The 17,143-nt window shown below is 38.2% G+C and overlaps 1 protein-coding gene across 1 annotated transcript in view; it reads left to right on the forward strand.

Annotated features, from left to right (window-relative positions):
* Positions 1 to 16,125, forward strand: part of cntn5 (contactin 5) — a 152,357-nt gene extending 136,232 nt beyond the window's left edge. The window contains 9 exon segments of the mRNA XM_032545882.1: positions 2,403 to 2,422; positions 2,424 to 2,556; positions 3,111 to 3,181; positions 10,104 to 10,338; positions 12,840 to 12,949; positions 13,098 to 13,284; positions 13,424 to 13,536; positions 14,611 to 14,779; positions 15,216 to 16,125. Coding sequence (XP_032401773.1) covers positions 2,403 to 2,422; positions 2,424 to 2,556; positions 3,111 to 3,181; positions 10,104 to 10,338; positions 12,840 to 12,949; positions 13,098 to 13,284; positions 13,424 to 13,536; positions 14,611 to 14,779; positions 15,216 to 15,319 — 1,142 coding nt within the window. The 3' untranslated portion in view covers positions 15,320 to 16,125.
* The last annotated feature ends 1,018 nt before the right edge of the window (positions 16,126 to 17,143 follow it).

Raw genomic sequence — 17,143 nt, forward strand, 5'->3', positions numbered from 1 at the left:
TTCAGAAAGGCATATGAGATCTGGATCATTTCACCAAGACTTTTATTCTGTATCTTTCAGGAGAATTGTGTAAAACGTAAAGAGTCTGGTTGAAATGTCAGTGGTGGGTGGAAATTGTATTGTGTGTCAGATCAGCACTTATGGGAAAATTAACCTTTTGGACTTGAATTACCAGACTTCTCTATTCATCTAGTGTAGCACTTTCAGATCTTTGAAGCAAATTAAATTCCCTTTTCTGTAACTTTCCAGGATAACCATGAGTTATTATTGTTTGACATAATAGATGAAAGCTCGCTAAGCGTTGTGTGTAATCTGTCATAATATACCGTGTGATAATAGTGGAGACCAAGGTGTGATAATGATACGTCCCTGAAGATATATTAGTCATACTTTGTATACACTCCTCTCACATTATAGCTATTCAACTATATTTAATTCAATGAAGCACAATTAGGAGGCAGTGATATATTTTCAGTGTTTAACTTGTTCAGATTAGCGTAACAGGGATTGCATTTTAGCCCTCACTCCTTGCACATAAAGCTATCAGCTTATGTTTGAGGAGCAGCGTGCTTGACAGAGGGGTCTCATTGTCGGCTGCTTTGGGCGATAAGAACATAAGCTGCACTGCTTCAGAGACCTTTAGTTCATTTGTGACATGGATAAGCTTTTTAGTAATGTTTGTTACTGCAAGATCAGTGTTGACATAGCTTTATCATAGAATTTTGGAGGGGAAAAAAACTTGATTGGTGGTTAATTTTCTTTTCAGTTTATTCATTCTTTTCAGTAACAGATTGTGATTTATTATGTAGTTTAGTTTTGCAGGAAGTCTGAGAATTGGTTGAATGCATAATGCCTTCTACTTCTTTATGTGCTCTGATGCTGCAATTAAGCAGTTGTTCATGCATCAAAATGTCAAATTCCAAGTGCTAAGTAAATTCTGTATCACCACCACCTGGTGTGAAAATATGGCAAGTCACAGTGAATCTGCAGAGGCAATGAAAAACTGTGCAGCGAGTTAGAACAAAGACAATAAATGTGATTTTAGCTCTGCACTCCTATCCAGACTTCAAATGACATAATGCCTATGAGGTTAAGGAATTATGCTGTCGTTAAAAACATATGATATATTAGACCCAGAAATTGTAAACCTGTTTTTACATCCAATTTCAGGACTTTTAGAGAAGAAATAGGGCATCATTATTATTGTCATAAAAAAAAACTTAATAAGATTTTTGGCTTATTTTATGTCAGCATTTTCTGGAATGCATTTGAGCATAAAAGTTCAATTCAATTTAGTTTATTTATATAGTACCATACCATCTCAAGCCACTTCACAAAATAAAGTTTATTCCATGCCATCCGACATCCAATCCAGTTGATTCTAGTTAGTTAGCACACTTCTACTGATCTCCTGGTTTGTTAAAACTGGAGGAAATTTTTTGTTAGATCTTCTGCCTGACTTTGAAAATATTTGGCGCACTTAGATCCCCCTAAATTAATTTTTTCCGATACATTTTAAATCCCTAAATTACTTGGCTGTTTTGTAAACTTTGAGTTGTTGTCAAGGAATCTTGAAATAGATGGATGTTTATGTTCAGGCTCTTATTTTGAAATGTGTGAAGACTGCTTAAGCAGCAGTTCTGTTTCCTCTCATGATGTTGTCCACCTGTGATGTGGTGAAGCAAATGAAGTTTATTCTGTACCCAGACTGCAGTTCTATAGTAAGCTGGTATTCTATGTCTGAAGCTACCGTGGTCTATTAGGCAAAATTAGAAACATAGTCAACAACTAACTACAAATTGAACCATAAATGAAATGTCTGTTCCTAAGCGCACACATATAATACTTGTTGCTTCATTGACACATGGTGACCATGGTTGAAGTTAGCTCTTTTGCACTTAGGAGTATCTTCTACTGATTAATATAATTTTATAGAACATTAGTGTTTATCGAAGTAATATTTATTTTTGTTTTTTAGGGCACTGTCAGGTTGTTTCATTTTATCCTTCCAACTGGGTTTAAACAACATTCTTTTGTTTTAAAATGGCAGGACGCAACCATTGTTTTTTCTCTTGAGGGCATGGATGTCAGCTAAATAAAATGATTTTCTATTTTGGATACAAAATTTAATCAGTGCTTTTACGCAATGAGTCATAAGTTAATGAAAAATATTTTTAGAGCAAAAACGTACAACTTTTTCTTCAAGTCTCAAATGACTACTTAATCATTTTAGGGCAATAAAGGGAACAGATAGAAATTATAGCTTATTTGGGGATAGAAACTTTTTAACTGTAACACTAGATACGTTTTGTCCACATTTGACCTCATGTTAGAGATCCTCTTGTATAATCTATAAACTTCTATTTTTCTTAACTGAACAAACTCGTTTCCTACTTTATTTGCAGACCCAGACCCAGTGACAGGGGGACATGGAGTCATCCATGGCTGTGGAGCTCAGCCCCTGGGTGGAATATGAGTTCAGAGTGGTGGCCAGCAATGCCATTGGGACAGGTGATCCCAGCACACCCTCTAGAAAAGTTAGGACTAAAGAAGCAGGTAAGGACTCTGCCCTCCCACTACCCATATTTTGACAGACATAAGCACGAAGGGTCAAGTAAATATCAAGTTGACTTTTTCTGCTAAAGCAAAGAGTCATGTCCATTCCTTCAGGCAACAATAACCATACAGCATTTATAGTGTGCATAAATTCATTGTGCCGCTTCACTGGCTGGTCATTTCTTCTCTATAAAATGTAATAATTACAAAGGTCAGTGGTTATTTCAGAGAAGGTTTTTACAATCAGTCCCATCTTTTCAGAGTAATTAACAAACTAATAACAGTATTTCCACACAATTAATCCATCTATAATGCTGCAGCATGTGAGCCAAATGTCAACAATAAGGTTTAATATTACTACATTCAGCTTTTTTCAGTGGTTGTTTAGCAATAATGCAATAGTCCAAGTTCTAGTAAATATAAATGATCATATGTTACCATATTACATGTGAAGTGATAAAATTTATTACCTTCACAGTTTTTCGAAGAAAGTTTAACTTTTTACAGTTTCTTTGGTGCATGTTAAGTGATGCAGTGTTAACCTTTCCACACAGTTCCAGCCGTGGCACCATCGAACGTCAGCGGAGGGAACGGCCGTAGGCACGAACTGGTCATCTCGTGGGAGGTAGGTCCTCTGCCAAACTCCCTCTGTTGAACAAGTGTGACAGCATTTGCAAAAAAAAAAAAAAAACGAGAGAGGAGAAAAAACAAATGTCACATTGGTGTGTCTGTTTCATTTGGGAAAACTCACATTTTGGAGAAAAATAACTCTTTAACAGACCTCATTTAAATAGACTTCTTCTATAATATGTCTATATATATATAAGTAGAATCTGCTGCCCTCAGTTAAAATAATCACCTTTTCAAATAAGTTTTAAGTTATCAGCATTGATTTTACAGAGCTTTATAGAACTTCCAGCATTCCCGATTGCCTCTTTCAGAATTTAATGATCACTAAATAATAAATTTTGAATGTAAATGTGACTTAATAGCGATGTAGGGCTTGCTGCTACATGTGCTTTTCATCAAAAACTTTCATTTTTGTTGTCTGGGAATACTTGTCATGCATTATTAAGTGGAATAGAGCACGGTTGATGAATGACGCCGATCCTCGTGGTTCTGGTTGAAAGAAGCGGATTGATGATTTTCCATTGCACAGATGATTGCATTAGTTTTACAGTGAGTTTTATTCACTCTAGGTAAAATACAGTAAGATGAATAGCTGCACTTCATCTTCATGTGTTCTGGGGACCTGTCGTCCTATTCCCTGAGCCATCAAAGTTGGATCCAATTAAAATGTAGCAAGAAGTCTCAAAGCAGATTTTGAAGAGTCCAGACGTGCTTTTAAATTGGAATACAGTATAGGAGTGAATGTGTTGAGGGATTTGTGAGAGTATTTAAAATGTAGACTTGAGCATAGGTGGCTGGGAAAATTTGAGATTATACAATCTCCTCTTTGACAATAAAATATTTTATAAATCCCAATGACACTGACAGGATTTCTCTAAGGGAAAGTCATTCAGTGGACAGATTTCCCTTATCACCACTGTTCTCACATTTATTTAAGAAACTATGATACAGAAAGTTATTTTGTATGCAGTCTGGCAAGCAAAGACATCAACTAACTCCTGAATACAGTTTAGCAACAAAGGCTAGCAATAATAAATTTTGAATCATCAAACTTACAAAGTAGTTCCCTTTAACTCCTGATCAAGTTAGATAAATGTGGATCTAGGATGTTTCAAAGCTGTTTCCCTTGTAGTTGAAATTAGTTTCTTTTTTGGCTCCCCTCTAAGTCCTGAGGATCTGTTTTACTCCAAGCAAAGGGTGTAAAATCTATTTGGATAATAGTAAACTGCTCTTTTTACTCCAGCAAATTTTAGTTATCAGGTGTGTAAGACCTTTGGTATCATGCCAAGCATCCTAGCTAGAGAAGAGTTGCAGTCACGTTGCAATGGAAATGCTAGGCATCAGTATTAAAATTTTTCATATTTTGTTGTATTAAACCTTTTGGCAAACACACTTCAAGTTTTTTGGGGTTAAATATGATAGTCCAACATATTGTAGTTCATAGTTGTAAAAAGGAAATAGAAATCATACATGTATTTTTATTCTGCCAAATAAAAATATGAAAAGTTTGTGTATCGTTGCTTTGATACCTATAAAAAAAATCCAACACAACAAAGTAGGAACTCAACTAATTATTAAAAGGGGTCAGAATATGTATAGTTTAACCTCTTTATAAATCCAGATGTGTTGTGAAGACCTCAGAGGTTTGTTAGAGAATATTGACAAACATCATGAAGATCAGAAATGCAGATCAGAATGCGGGTCAGAAATTAAGTTGGGGAAAATTTTAAGGCAAGGTTAGCTTGTTTTATAATTCACATTATCAAACAAAGTGTAAACTTTTGAACATTTCACGATGCAGCCCTCAAGCTGTCATCCGAAAACAGACATGACTGGCCACCTAATCTGCCTGTTAAGTCATGGAGAGTATTTATCAGAGAAGCAGCCAGGAGGCTGCTCAAGTTTTCTTATTAAGCTGAACATTTTAGCCACATGGAAAATGCCTCATGTTTTGGAAAACTAACACTGCTTTTCACTCTGAAAAAAAAAAAGACCATCCCCATGGTTATTAACGTTTTCTCCTGCATTATGCTATTATGCTCAGTGAGTCTTTTTTTAGCAAACCCAGGGAAGCTGCTGGGAGTGGATGGATGGAGCTAAATACATGACATGATGGCAAACCTGGGGAGGAGATTCGCTTTCCAGCAGGATAACAACCCTTAACACACAGCCGAAGCTCCCAGAGCTGTGTTGTTTTCCTTCCATTTGCAGTCATGTTTGATTTTGAGTTGCACATTCACATAAAACCGCAATAAAATTCAACGAAGGCCTTTAATGTGACAAAAACTCTGTGTTAACTTTCACAGAACTGTGTAGCCTGATAAATGGATGAGTGATTCATCATATGTTTTGTGTTTAAATCTCTGTCCTTCCAAACTCTAATGAAATATTTATATGCGATGACACACAGACCACGATGTGACGTGACAGAGAATCTGCTTACATAAATAAACAAATCTCATCAGATGACATTGTCAGTTTGTCACAGTCTGTTCAGCTGGGAGTTAAATTTTTCAGCTCAGAAACACAAAGGCACTGTTGTGGTATTTTTAAAGTATTCTATTCTCAAAGGTTTTACAAACTTTGATTTTATTTAAAAAAAAATATTTAATTCTTCATTGCTGCAGCTTTATAATGACTAGTCTCCATTGTATTGTACAGGAAATCCCGCAGAAGTACAGATTACTCAGTAATGCAAAACTCCCAGGAATCCTTAACCTTTTTTAAAGAAAAAATAAAAGTGAGGTGAACATTATAACCAGAAAGATTTCACAAAAGGTTGGGGTTCTCTTGTGAGGCTCTAGTAAGCATTATCATAGGGAAAAGTGACCTTTTCATATTTCAGACCCATCTCCTGTATTGTGAATCATATTTCCGACTTACCTTTATTGAATTTGTTCTCCAACTGCTATTCCACAAAATAATAAACATTGCAGCCTTGGAATAAAAAGCTTTTCCACAAGAGAAGAGGTGAATGAAGTTATTGTGCAAGAGAAACCATAGGATATAAACAGATATGATGTAATATGGAATAAAATTGTGTTGTCTTCTAAAGACAACCTTATGAAAACAGTGAGTATTTTTAAATAAAACATGTTACTCTGACTAACTTTTTGTTCACAGTATTTGTGTGCAGCCTGAAAAAGTTTGTTCTCATTAGTTACAGGTCTGGATAAATTAGGGAATAGAAAGTATGGAAAATATTTGTATTTCCAATTTTCAACATTTTCATTCTTTCCTTCCTTACCATGTGTTTTTTCTGTATTTCCTTTCTTCCTTTTCCCCATCCTGTCTTCTTTCATATTTACCCTCCTTTTGTCTCTGTACTTCCCCTTGACGTTCCTTCCTTCTGTCCTTCCATCCTACCTCTGTCGTATCCTATATTTATTCCTTCTTTTCTTCTGTTCTATGCTGGTGTTCTACCTTTCTTTTTTCTTTCCTGCCTTTCTTCCTTCCATTTTTCCTTCTCATAATCCTACGTCTCTTTCTTCCTTCGCTACTGTGTTCTGCCCTTCCTTCCTTCCTTGGCTGTCTTCTTTCATCCCTTTGTTGCTTGTTTCTCTTCTTCCTTTGTGTTCATTCTTCATAAAAACAGATATAATAGGTTTCACATTTAAACCCAGAATGACAGGAATCATAAAGGTTAGTATTTCACATTTTAAAATAACATAAATAACCAAGAAATCCACAAGATTTAACCTGGAAGGTGTTGCATTCTTGCCTAAAAAATATGTAGGAACCTTGTTGCTGTACAAAACAACCATGTTTGCATTATTTTCAAAAATATTAGATTTATTGTTTGTTTATGTATAATTTCCTGTTGTTAAAATGGCTGTTATTGGCACCGTGCTGAGAGATTAAAGGAGCATTTTTTCGGTAATGCAAACGGCGGAGCTGTTTCCAGCAGAGTAAAACTCCTGCTTTATTAATAACAACTGTGCATCAGTAGCTCAGGATCATAGCTCATTGCATTTTAAACACGGCTCCTAATTTATTCTGTTGAAATGTGTTTAACTTTCCAAGATTTTAAAGACTAAGGGTGAGGGTAGGAGGGGGGCAACTTGGTCGCAATTGCAAAAACCTGCTGATGAAGCTAGAAGAGGGCCAGCTGGGCTGAGGGCTACACAGAGCTGCATCAGCGGCACAAGTGATTAAGATGTAGAGAATTTCAAATTTGGTCCCACCAGAGAGGCCCAGCGATGATTAACCTTGACTCTTCCAGTCGTTCCCACTAAATCCAGGGATGTTTATGAATATTCGCTTGTAATCTCTCGCTATAGTGTTTGTGGAAAATGTAATAAATCTCACACCAAGTTATGAGGATATTAATGTGGACCAGATCAGGGTGGACAGCTTGGCTCGGAGCCAGAGTCAGGGCGGTGCATGTGCAGAATTGTTATGAGAATTGACGATCATTTGCAATTGAGATTGGTGGAAAGATATATTAGCAGGGGAGCAGTGAACAGATGTGGAGACAACTGACAGTTATTGTTGTAGTTTTTGAGCATAGAACCCGATAGGCATTACGAAGGTAACCTTCACATCACGAGACGTGTCCCTCAGTGCAACATTATTGGAGATGATGCCCATTCTAGATGGAACAGTGGTTGCTGGTTTATCATGCCCTGTTTATATCTCATAAGCATGATTACCTTGCTGGAATAACTCATTTACAGCCTCCATATAAAATCTTGGGCCACCTGATGAAAGAAAATGATGATGGTATACCAAAAATAGCCCTATCTAAACAAGGATTGGTCCCTTGTCCTTCCAGTCTTTGGACTGATTTGAGTTAATTAGTAAAGTAATTAATAGTAAGACAATTTCTGCATATACTTTCTGTGGTTCAACACAATAAAGGTTGTTTTTAAAGGGGTATTATTATGTATTTTTCAGGCACAGAGTACAATTTTATAGCAAAATCAAGTTACTATGTTATCTCCAGTTGTTATAAAATGCTGCGTATATCAAACATAACTTAAAAGAAAATTGACTTCATAGTTTGACACCTTGAAATTGGCCTCTGTGTCTTTAAGAAACTCCTACTCTTTCTGACACTTTTCCTTCAGTACATTATCATAACAGTGTTTCTCAATTATGCCGTTGTTCTTAGAACTGTTGGACTGAGAAGTATGACCAACTAAGCAAACTCACAGTTCCACCAGATGTTTGCAAATTGCTGTTAGTCGTTGCTGCTAGTCTGGAGGAGCCAAACTCCTCCAGACTAGCAGGACCCCTCCCCAGCACCTGCTCATCTCCTCCGCTGGTTGTTTGTGTTAATTATTGCACTTACAGTTTCATGAGATTACTGTGATTTCTTTCTGTTTTGGTGTTTGCTGTTGTGCGAGAACTTTCCTCCCTCTTCAGTATTGTGTGCTACTTCTGTCAGATAAAATCTCTTTAAAATAAATCAATGTTTGTGGCTGTAATGGAACAAAATGTTTGAAATAGCATACAGTAAAGTTGCTTTTTGTAATATAACTTTTCACCCCTCCTTGGTGTTTTTTTCTCTTTCGGGGTCCAAGAACTTGTTTAAAGGGAACTCCGCCACTAAGGTGCAGTCACCTCATGTTGGCTAGTAGCATTTTAATTGCTTCTGCCTTGCGTTGTTATTCTTGTTTTTGCTGAACACTTTCTGAAATAAATCAGGACTCTGTCAGTGATCAATGAAGATGGATATGAAAGCAGGCGGTGCAGGAGAATTTGCCCTTTTTGGCAGTCGAGGCATGTGAGCACGCTTCAGTCCTGCCTTTGCAGTCATCTGCGGAGAGTTATCAGCGCCTCGACAGCCATGGTGGGCAAGGTTATTAAGCAGGATGAATGACTAAACAGTCTCCCCAGCTTCATTGAGCCATCTCATTAGAGTAGACTGTTTGACTGCTTTTTCTCAAGGAGCCATAGGGAGGACTATTAGTGATGCCCCCGTAGTTACCATCGACGAGCCCAGCAGGTCCAATGATTTCATCCAAAGGACTTACCTTGCAGCGCTCCCACACTGTTTCTGCACATATCTCTGAATATCTTTCCTCCCCAAACCCAAAAGTGTTTCTAAGCTCAGCTTGCTCATTTTTTCATGCTGCTTTCAAACCAACCTTACTCCTCCCTATCTCCTCAAAAGCAATGCCAGATCTGAGAATATATTTGAAAGCTAATTTATTTCCACTCATCATCCTTGTAATTAGCCAGTCATGGTGACTGGTCTTTCTTGAATGAAATGTGAACAAGATCTCCATCCACCCGCTATTCCCTCTGTAGACTCGATGTCTAATGTGGTTGATGCCTTCGGGGGACAGTGTAACTCTGTAGCTTATGCAAATCAACACATTACAGAGTTAGCTGCGAAGCCTTTGCCAGAAACAGGTGTACAGGTGTTTGTCATTTATTACATGTAGCCAAAGATTTAATCCCTGCAGCTCGTATTTTAATTAGATTTTAGCTCACTTAATAAATTGACATTTGATTTGATTAAGTTCGGAGCAGCTGTGGAAGAAAGCTCCCAGTTTCACCACTTCAGGAAAAAACACGGATAATCACCGAAGCCGGCACACAAAACCTGGTGTCGCAAGAATCCTCCTGTCAGACACGGAAAGATAAACAGCTACATAATGCATACAGCTGAGCCAAATATGATTTGTTTCCATTACTCAAGGCTGACTGCATCTTTATTAACAGTGGCAGGCAGTTACAGTAAATGGTTAGAAAAGTGAAAGCTGGCTATATGGTGTCATCACTGAAAAAAGAAAAGCCTTTTCTTTGTTTCAGTTTATGTTTAGTAAGTTGCTTGCTTTCTCTGCAGTGACTGTCCAGGCATAAAATGTGGAAATGATTTACGTTTCAATTTCCAACCTTAAGTCCCGGGAAACACGTGCGCTATCAAACTAATAAAACAACTAAATGTTTATTTGTTCTTCCTTCAGCCTGTGTCTGAGGAGTTCCAAAATGGCGAGGGCTTTGGATATATTGTTGCATTTCGTGCCAACGGCACTAGAGGCTGGAAGGAGAAGATGGTGACCTCTGCGGATGCTACAATGTACAAATACAGGGATGAGACGTTTCCTCCTCTCACTCCATTTGAAGTGAAAGTCGGTGTTTACAACAATAAGGGAGACGGGCCTTTCAGCAAAGTTGTCATCATCCATTCTGCAGAGGGAGGTATGCTAATATCAATTTCCATAAATCCATCACTGGCATGACCTTCATAATAATATTAGGCTTTTAATGTTTTGATTAAACTGTTAAATAAATGCAATTTTAATTATTTTTTTAAAACCAAAAGTGGATAAAACTCTTATAAATACAAGGTCAAATGTATACATACACCCCTGCTAATGTTTGTAGATATTTTCCATTGCAATTTGCAGATAAACTACACACTGTAAAACCTTCAATATGGTACCGACACCACTACTATCAGATATTTGATTACTTTCTTTCCACTTTCTGCACAGTGGAGCAGTTGGTAGAACTGTTGCCTTGCAGCAAGAAGGTCCTGGGTTCGATTCCCGGCCCGGGGTCTTTCTGCATTGAGTTTGCATGTTCTCCCTGTGCATACGTGGGTTCTCTCCTGATACTCCAGCTTCCTCCCACAGTCCAAAAACCTGACTGTTAGGTTAATTGGGCTCTCTAAATTCTCCCTAATACACACACACTCACATTAGGTGTGAGTTTGTCCTGTCTGTCTCTGTGTTGCCCCGCGACAGACTGGTGGCCTGTCCAGGGTGCACCCTGCCTCTCACCCGGAATGTTACCTAGAGATAGGCACCCTCACCTCCCGACCCCACTAGGGACAAGGGTGTACAGAAAATGGGTGGATTTCTTTTCAGAAACAGTAGAGCTCATTTAAATTCTTGGTAAGTGTCAGACCTGTATTTTATTAAGCACAGACAGCAAAAATTTACTCGTCTTAAAAACAATCTGGAGAATAACTTATTTGGAGAAACCATTGGGAAAAAGTATATGCGAAAAACAGGAAATGTACTCCTTTTCTCAAGAAAACTATTGGGAAATGAATTTATCTCCAGAAAATTATCTGGAAGAAAAGTATGGCGAAAATGTCCTCCATAGGGCCTGGGCTTAGGGAAGGTTTTTTCCGGATGCTTAACATTGGCGGATTTAATGCTTTCCAAACCAATTTTGATATTCTCCAAAATCATTCTTGTTATTCTGTAAACTTTTTTCAAAAACATTTGATTTGTCTATGTGGTGTTACACCATCTTTTACTTTACAAAGTGAAAGATGGTGTAACACCGGTGGCACTGTTCACAATGAAGCAAGTTTTGCAGAAAAAAAGGAAGAAAAAAGCACTTCAAGCCCAATTGCCACAAAGACAAACCAAATGTTTTTGAAAAAAGTTTACAGAATAACAAGATTTTGGAGAATATCAAAATTGATTTGCACCTTAATGGTTCATTGGCTATTCTTAAACATCCTAACCTAATTTTCTTTTTATTTAAAAGAGAAATATTTGGATCAAATATTTGGCACTTGACACACCTGACAATGGTTTTGGGATGGATTGAGTAGTGACACTAAGCTTTTAATTTAATTACTTTAGTTTATTTATATAGTGCCAATTCACAACAAATATCGTCTCAAAGAACTTTAAAAAAAAAGACATTTCAATTCAATTACACATGCTTTTCAACTATTTCTAGTTATATAGCAGTGCATTGAGCTCAGTTATACAGATATAATGAATGTTGCGAAAGTGGAGAGGAAAAACTCTACTTTAACAGGAAGAAACCTCCAGCAGAACCAGGACCTGGCTCAGTTTGAGCTGCCATCTGCCACAACCGGCAGGGGGTTTGAGAAGACAGAGCAAAAAAACGAGGAACTGATCCAGGAGTACTTTCTATGTTAATGAAAAGTAAAAAGTTATAAGTAGCAGAGGGACACATTTAATTGCTGGCAGCATTATTTTTGCCGATATCCTCCTCCAGGAAGACATGAGAGCCAAACAGAACGCCACATCAGATGCAGCTTCTATGGAGAGAAAAAGTTGCTTTATTCCATCTCCAATAAGGTTTTACTCTGATATAATCATAGTTATCTGTACATAATCTCCACTGTGTAGAGTTAAAGCGATCTTTTCTCTCATATTTCAAAGACTTTTTGGATTAGTAAATGAATGGTGTTACATTTCTAACCAAATAGTTACATTTCTAACCAAATAATAGAGACGGAGTAAACAGGGACCTCAAAAATATTTGAATTTAATTTTTTAGTTATTTTATTTCAGTGATATTTAGCAAATGTGTTTCTAAAAGTTGTGTTACTAATACAGTACCATTGTATTAGTATCGCAATGCAATGCGTTACTAAACTTGGAAATTTGTGACTTTACATAATACTTTAATTGTTAATTACTCTTAAAATCAGTTACTACTGTATCAACAACAAGAGGAACAGTTTAATATTCAACCAGACTTATACGAACTTACTACGAATACAATTATTACCTGGGGTGTATGTTTATATTTGAGCACTTATGTATTTTTTTTGTGTGTGTATTAGAAAAAATACTGAAATTCAAATTTTTATATGTGTATATGTGAAAAACAGTTTAAAAGACCCAATTTAGTAGCTGAGAAGCATGTAAAATTCTGACCAGAACTGTACCCACAGTATGTTCACCACGTTCTTTGCTACACAGAGCCAAGGGAAGCACCATCTGATGTAAAAGCATACAGTATTTCTTCCTCGGAAATTAAGGTGACCTGGAAACCACCCAATCCTGGCCCAGGAAAACCAAGAGGATATGAGGTTATTTTATAGATTTTCTGTGCCACTTTCTGTGTACAGTCACACATATAGATTATACCTCTCTGGCATTTTGCTGGAGCTTTAGTTCCTTTGTGCATTAGCTGGAGCTTATGACTGTAATTTTTCAGTCTTTACTTGCTGTTCACAGGTCAGCTACTGGAAAGAAGCAGAGCAGGAGGAGTCCGGAGAGAAACGACGCACAGTTAAAAATGAAACATCTATGGTGCTGACAGGCCTGGAAGGGAACAGTGTCTACCTTATCACAGTGAAAGGCTTCAACAGCATTGGCCAGGGTCCTGCCAGTGCTGCTGTCACAGCCAAGACCAGGAAGTCCCGTGAGTTCAATACTGATGCTAATCATGAAACACTGCTTACAGAACACATACTGCCTGCAAGGTTTGCTTGAAATTGACCTAGTTGGATGAAACTATCCATTAGCACTTTGGAACATGAGCTATTGTGTTCCCTACACAGCTCCTGCTCAGCCACCGTCCAACCTCATGTGGATTCAAGAAGGCAATAACATCTCATTAAGCTGGGATCCAGTTAAGGCAAAAGACAATGAGTCTGACGTCATTGGATACATGGTAAGGACTTTATATAATGAAATTGAAAGCAATTTGCTAATATATGTTTGGCAGTACCCATACTTGATTTCCCTCAACATACAGCAGCTCAATTAGTTTGGTTTAATTGGTTTATTTATCTGGGAATAATGCTCAGTGATTTCATCTGACAAGAAAAAAAATAAAATGTCCACAGCAGGGTAAACTTAAAACTCGGGGGAATTGTGCCGGGTAAAAATATTCAGACCCTTTGAACTTTTCTACTGTATTTGTCTCTTTAACACAAACTTCAAAATATTTTGCAGTCCAATTCTAACACATAAAGATGCTGAGATCTAAACGAATCTGAGGTAGCACTGGTTGTTTCAGTTAGGTTTTCACTGTTATGTTTAATCTATCTATTTTTCCTTCTTAGTCCATGCTATGTACAGAAATATTCATACAGCAAGATACTAGCAGCCCAATATTCAAAATGTTATATTCAAGATGATGTTTAGGGTTTAGGCTCTCCCATACATGCAGAGTTACAACTGGCCTCTTCAGTTTTGGTGGCCAGACAGTCTTAAGAGATTCACAGTTGTGCCAAACTCTTTGCCTTTTCAGGTGATGAATTTGAATCATTTTCATGTTCATGGGATTCTCAATGCTGGGATATTTTTATACCCTAAACTGGATTTAATCTCTTCCACGACTTTGTCCTTATTCTGTCTGGTTTATCTTTTTGTCTTTCTAATGATGCTTCCTAATATTCCCTGCTGAACCCGAAAGGATTTATGTTAAAGCTAGTTTTATGTGATTACAGTATAATTTTTTCAATAGGGGTGAATACAGACACTCTTTTTCAGATTTTAAATTATAAAGAAAGAATTCTGTCCACATCACAGGTTTGTACCACATTGATAGTACATTGAATTTGTTGTAATTTGAGGAAAAGTGAAAAAGTTCAAAGGACATGAATGCTTTTGCCAGGTGCCATATTGCACAGCAGGTCTCTTTTTGCAACTGACAGCTCTGCTTTTCGTCACAGTCTATCATAATGTTGTGAAACGTACATACGGTGTAGACCTGAAGTGACTATATGCACATCCCCTGCAGGTGTTACTCAAACAGGAGGGCCGAGGCCACATCCAGGTGACAAGAACCATTAACCCTTCTACCATGCTCTCACTGCCAGAGGGGGGCACTTACAGCATTGAGGTGCATGCACTCAGTGAAGGCGGAGAGGGAGCCTTCAGCTCCCAAGTTCGAGTTGTGACCTCCTCTGGTAAGCTCAAAGCTGGTTAGCGCTCTTGCCACTCACTCACACACAAACGTGAATGACCTCCGAAATTACATCTCCGCACAAGCTGTTTCTGTTTTGTGCCTACCTTATGTCTTGGCTTTAATCCTGTCAACAAGTTTATTTTAGTGAGCTGAGTTGCCTTTGTTTAATTCTGTTTTAATTAAATTGCCCACATGAACCTTCCTACTCATGCGCAGCCAATTAAATCCCAAGCAGCAGGATCCTGTTCTGTAAATGATAAAGAATCTTTTTAGGACATGTGGTTTCTGTTTTCCATTCTTTTATGTCTTTAAGAAAAATGAATATGTCATACCAACGCCAGACACCATTGGATCAATGGTCTTACTTAGCATCCAAAATGAATGCTTCTTTATGCTGCTGTGTATTGACGTACCTTGCCTTCTTTCGTCTTTCTTAGGCGTTCGAGCAAAAAGCAGCCAGTGCTCGGTGCATCGCCCAACAAGGTGCCTAACATGGACAGTGCTGATTCTGGTTCTCCTGGTGCCTTCGGCTTCTTGGTGAGGAAACCCTGACGTCCTCACGTTTCTGAAGGGGGCTACCAGTCATCTGCTCCCTAACTCCTCTGACTGCCTGATTGCTTTGGCCTTAGCCATCTTAAAGGGCCCGAGGCATGCCGACGGGGGTTGAGTGAGCCAGTTTCCACGCAACGCCACCCAGCTCATACTTTTTCAGTTTCATCTGAGGCCCTGGCTGTTTGATTTGCACAATTCTTTCCGAACATCACAGTAACGTGGTGCTGTAATGTAACTTTGTGTAGAAAGATTTGTTACATGGTTTATTTTAGCATTCTGCGTCCTTCTCAGTGGCCGGCGCCTAACCACTTCCAGCTGGCTCCCACAGCTCCAGGGCTCCACGGAGCATGAACTATTTCTTGAAAGCTGCTGTGGTAGTAATACAGGGATCAGCCAACGTGTATCTTTTCATTACTTATCTGCATCAATTTACCCCTTGGCTGCCTAACAGCAATGCAGCAGAAGCTCTGTAGAGATAAGTGCATTGTTTTCTTATTCACACACCAAGAAGGGATAAAAAAAAAACTTTTATATGGAACCAAGAATCTTACTATTTCCAGATTTGCTTTTTGTACATTGTGTTACCTTTAGGAAAAATAACAGTGGTGTGTGTCAGCTCTGTCCAACTGTTTTTTAGTAGCGACTCAGCAATGCTTGTTGATACAGTTTGTTCACTGTTGGATGTCTGGAAGTAGGAAACAGGTACCTTTAGTGCCCAAACTCATGATTAGACAAAGACAACTCTGTACGGACTTCTGGTGTCGGTACAAATAAATGTGATGTATATTTTTTAAACTCTTGTTGTCTGCAATTTATAATGTTGAACACACACGTCTGCAGTAGCCTCTTGCTCCAGGGCAAGTACATTGATTTTGGGCCTTCATGTGCTTCATTGCAGAGGGGTTTGTTCAGCTTTCAATGGAGATAAGGACAACGTTCAATTATTTACAGAAAATAATGGATGGTTTGTTATGAAGGAGGATTAGACAGAAGTAGGCATGCTAGAAGATGGACGGCCAGCAACAGATTCAAGTAGGGCACAGCTAGAGCTGACCTGCTATGAACAACTACCTCCAACATCTCTCAGTAATGAGAAATTGACAGGAGGGATTATTTACACTCGCAAGTACATCAATAAGAAACAGCTGTTAAAATCAAAGTGGTAATGAAAGCGCTGAAGATGACTACCTACCACCGACCAGCAGAAGAGTTGGTTACAATGGTAACTGAATGCATGCTGGAGAAGAGACAATGCTGATCAAGATATTATGCTAATATTTTAAGACATTTCATCTGCTGGTTGAGTGTAAAAAAAATCTTGTTTCACTCTGAAGTGCAAATTTGGCTCCTTCATTGTAAGGAAGACAGTTCATAGACATCCTCCAGACAAGAGAAATGATCATGTCCAGCTTTCCAGTCTCACCTGCTACCCACCTTTGTGTGAAAACTGACACCAGTGTTCCTGCCCCCCACCAGGAGGGTGCCCCAGTTTCTCAATAAAAGGTTTACCTATGACTAAGGTCTGCCATTCATCAACATTGTTGAGGGATGGCTTCCTATGCCTCCTGCACATACACCTCCATTTGGAGGTTTTAAGTCTGCTCCACCAGGAAACCCTGAGGTTGACCCAGGGCCTGCTAAAGATACTTTACACTCTCAGGGCTGGAGAGAGGAATATCTGTATTTTTCTATGGTAACAACTTTACAATCTAATCTGGATACCTGGAAAAAAGTAAACGAATGATGAGTTTGCCATTATGCATGAATATGTGAAGTCCATTGAATTACTTGCTATTAGATAGCTGTTTAAAAT

Source organism: Xiphophorus hellerii, chromosome 18, assembly GCF_003331165.1.
Source record: "Xiphophorus hellerii strain 12219 chromosome 18, Xiphophorus_hellerii-4.1, whole genome shotgun sequence".
Classification (NCBI taxonomy): domain Eukaryota; kingdom Metazoa; phylum Chordata; class Actinopteri; order Cyprinodontiformes; family Poeciliidae; genus Xiphophorus; species Xiphophorus hellerii.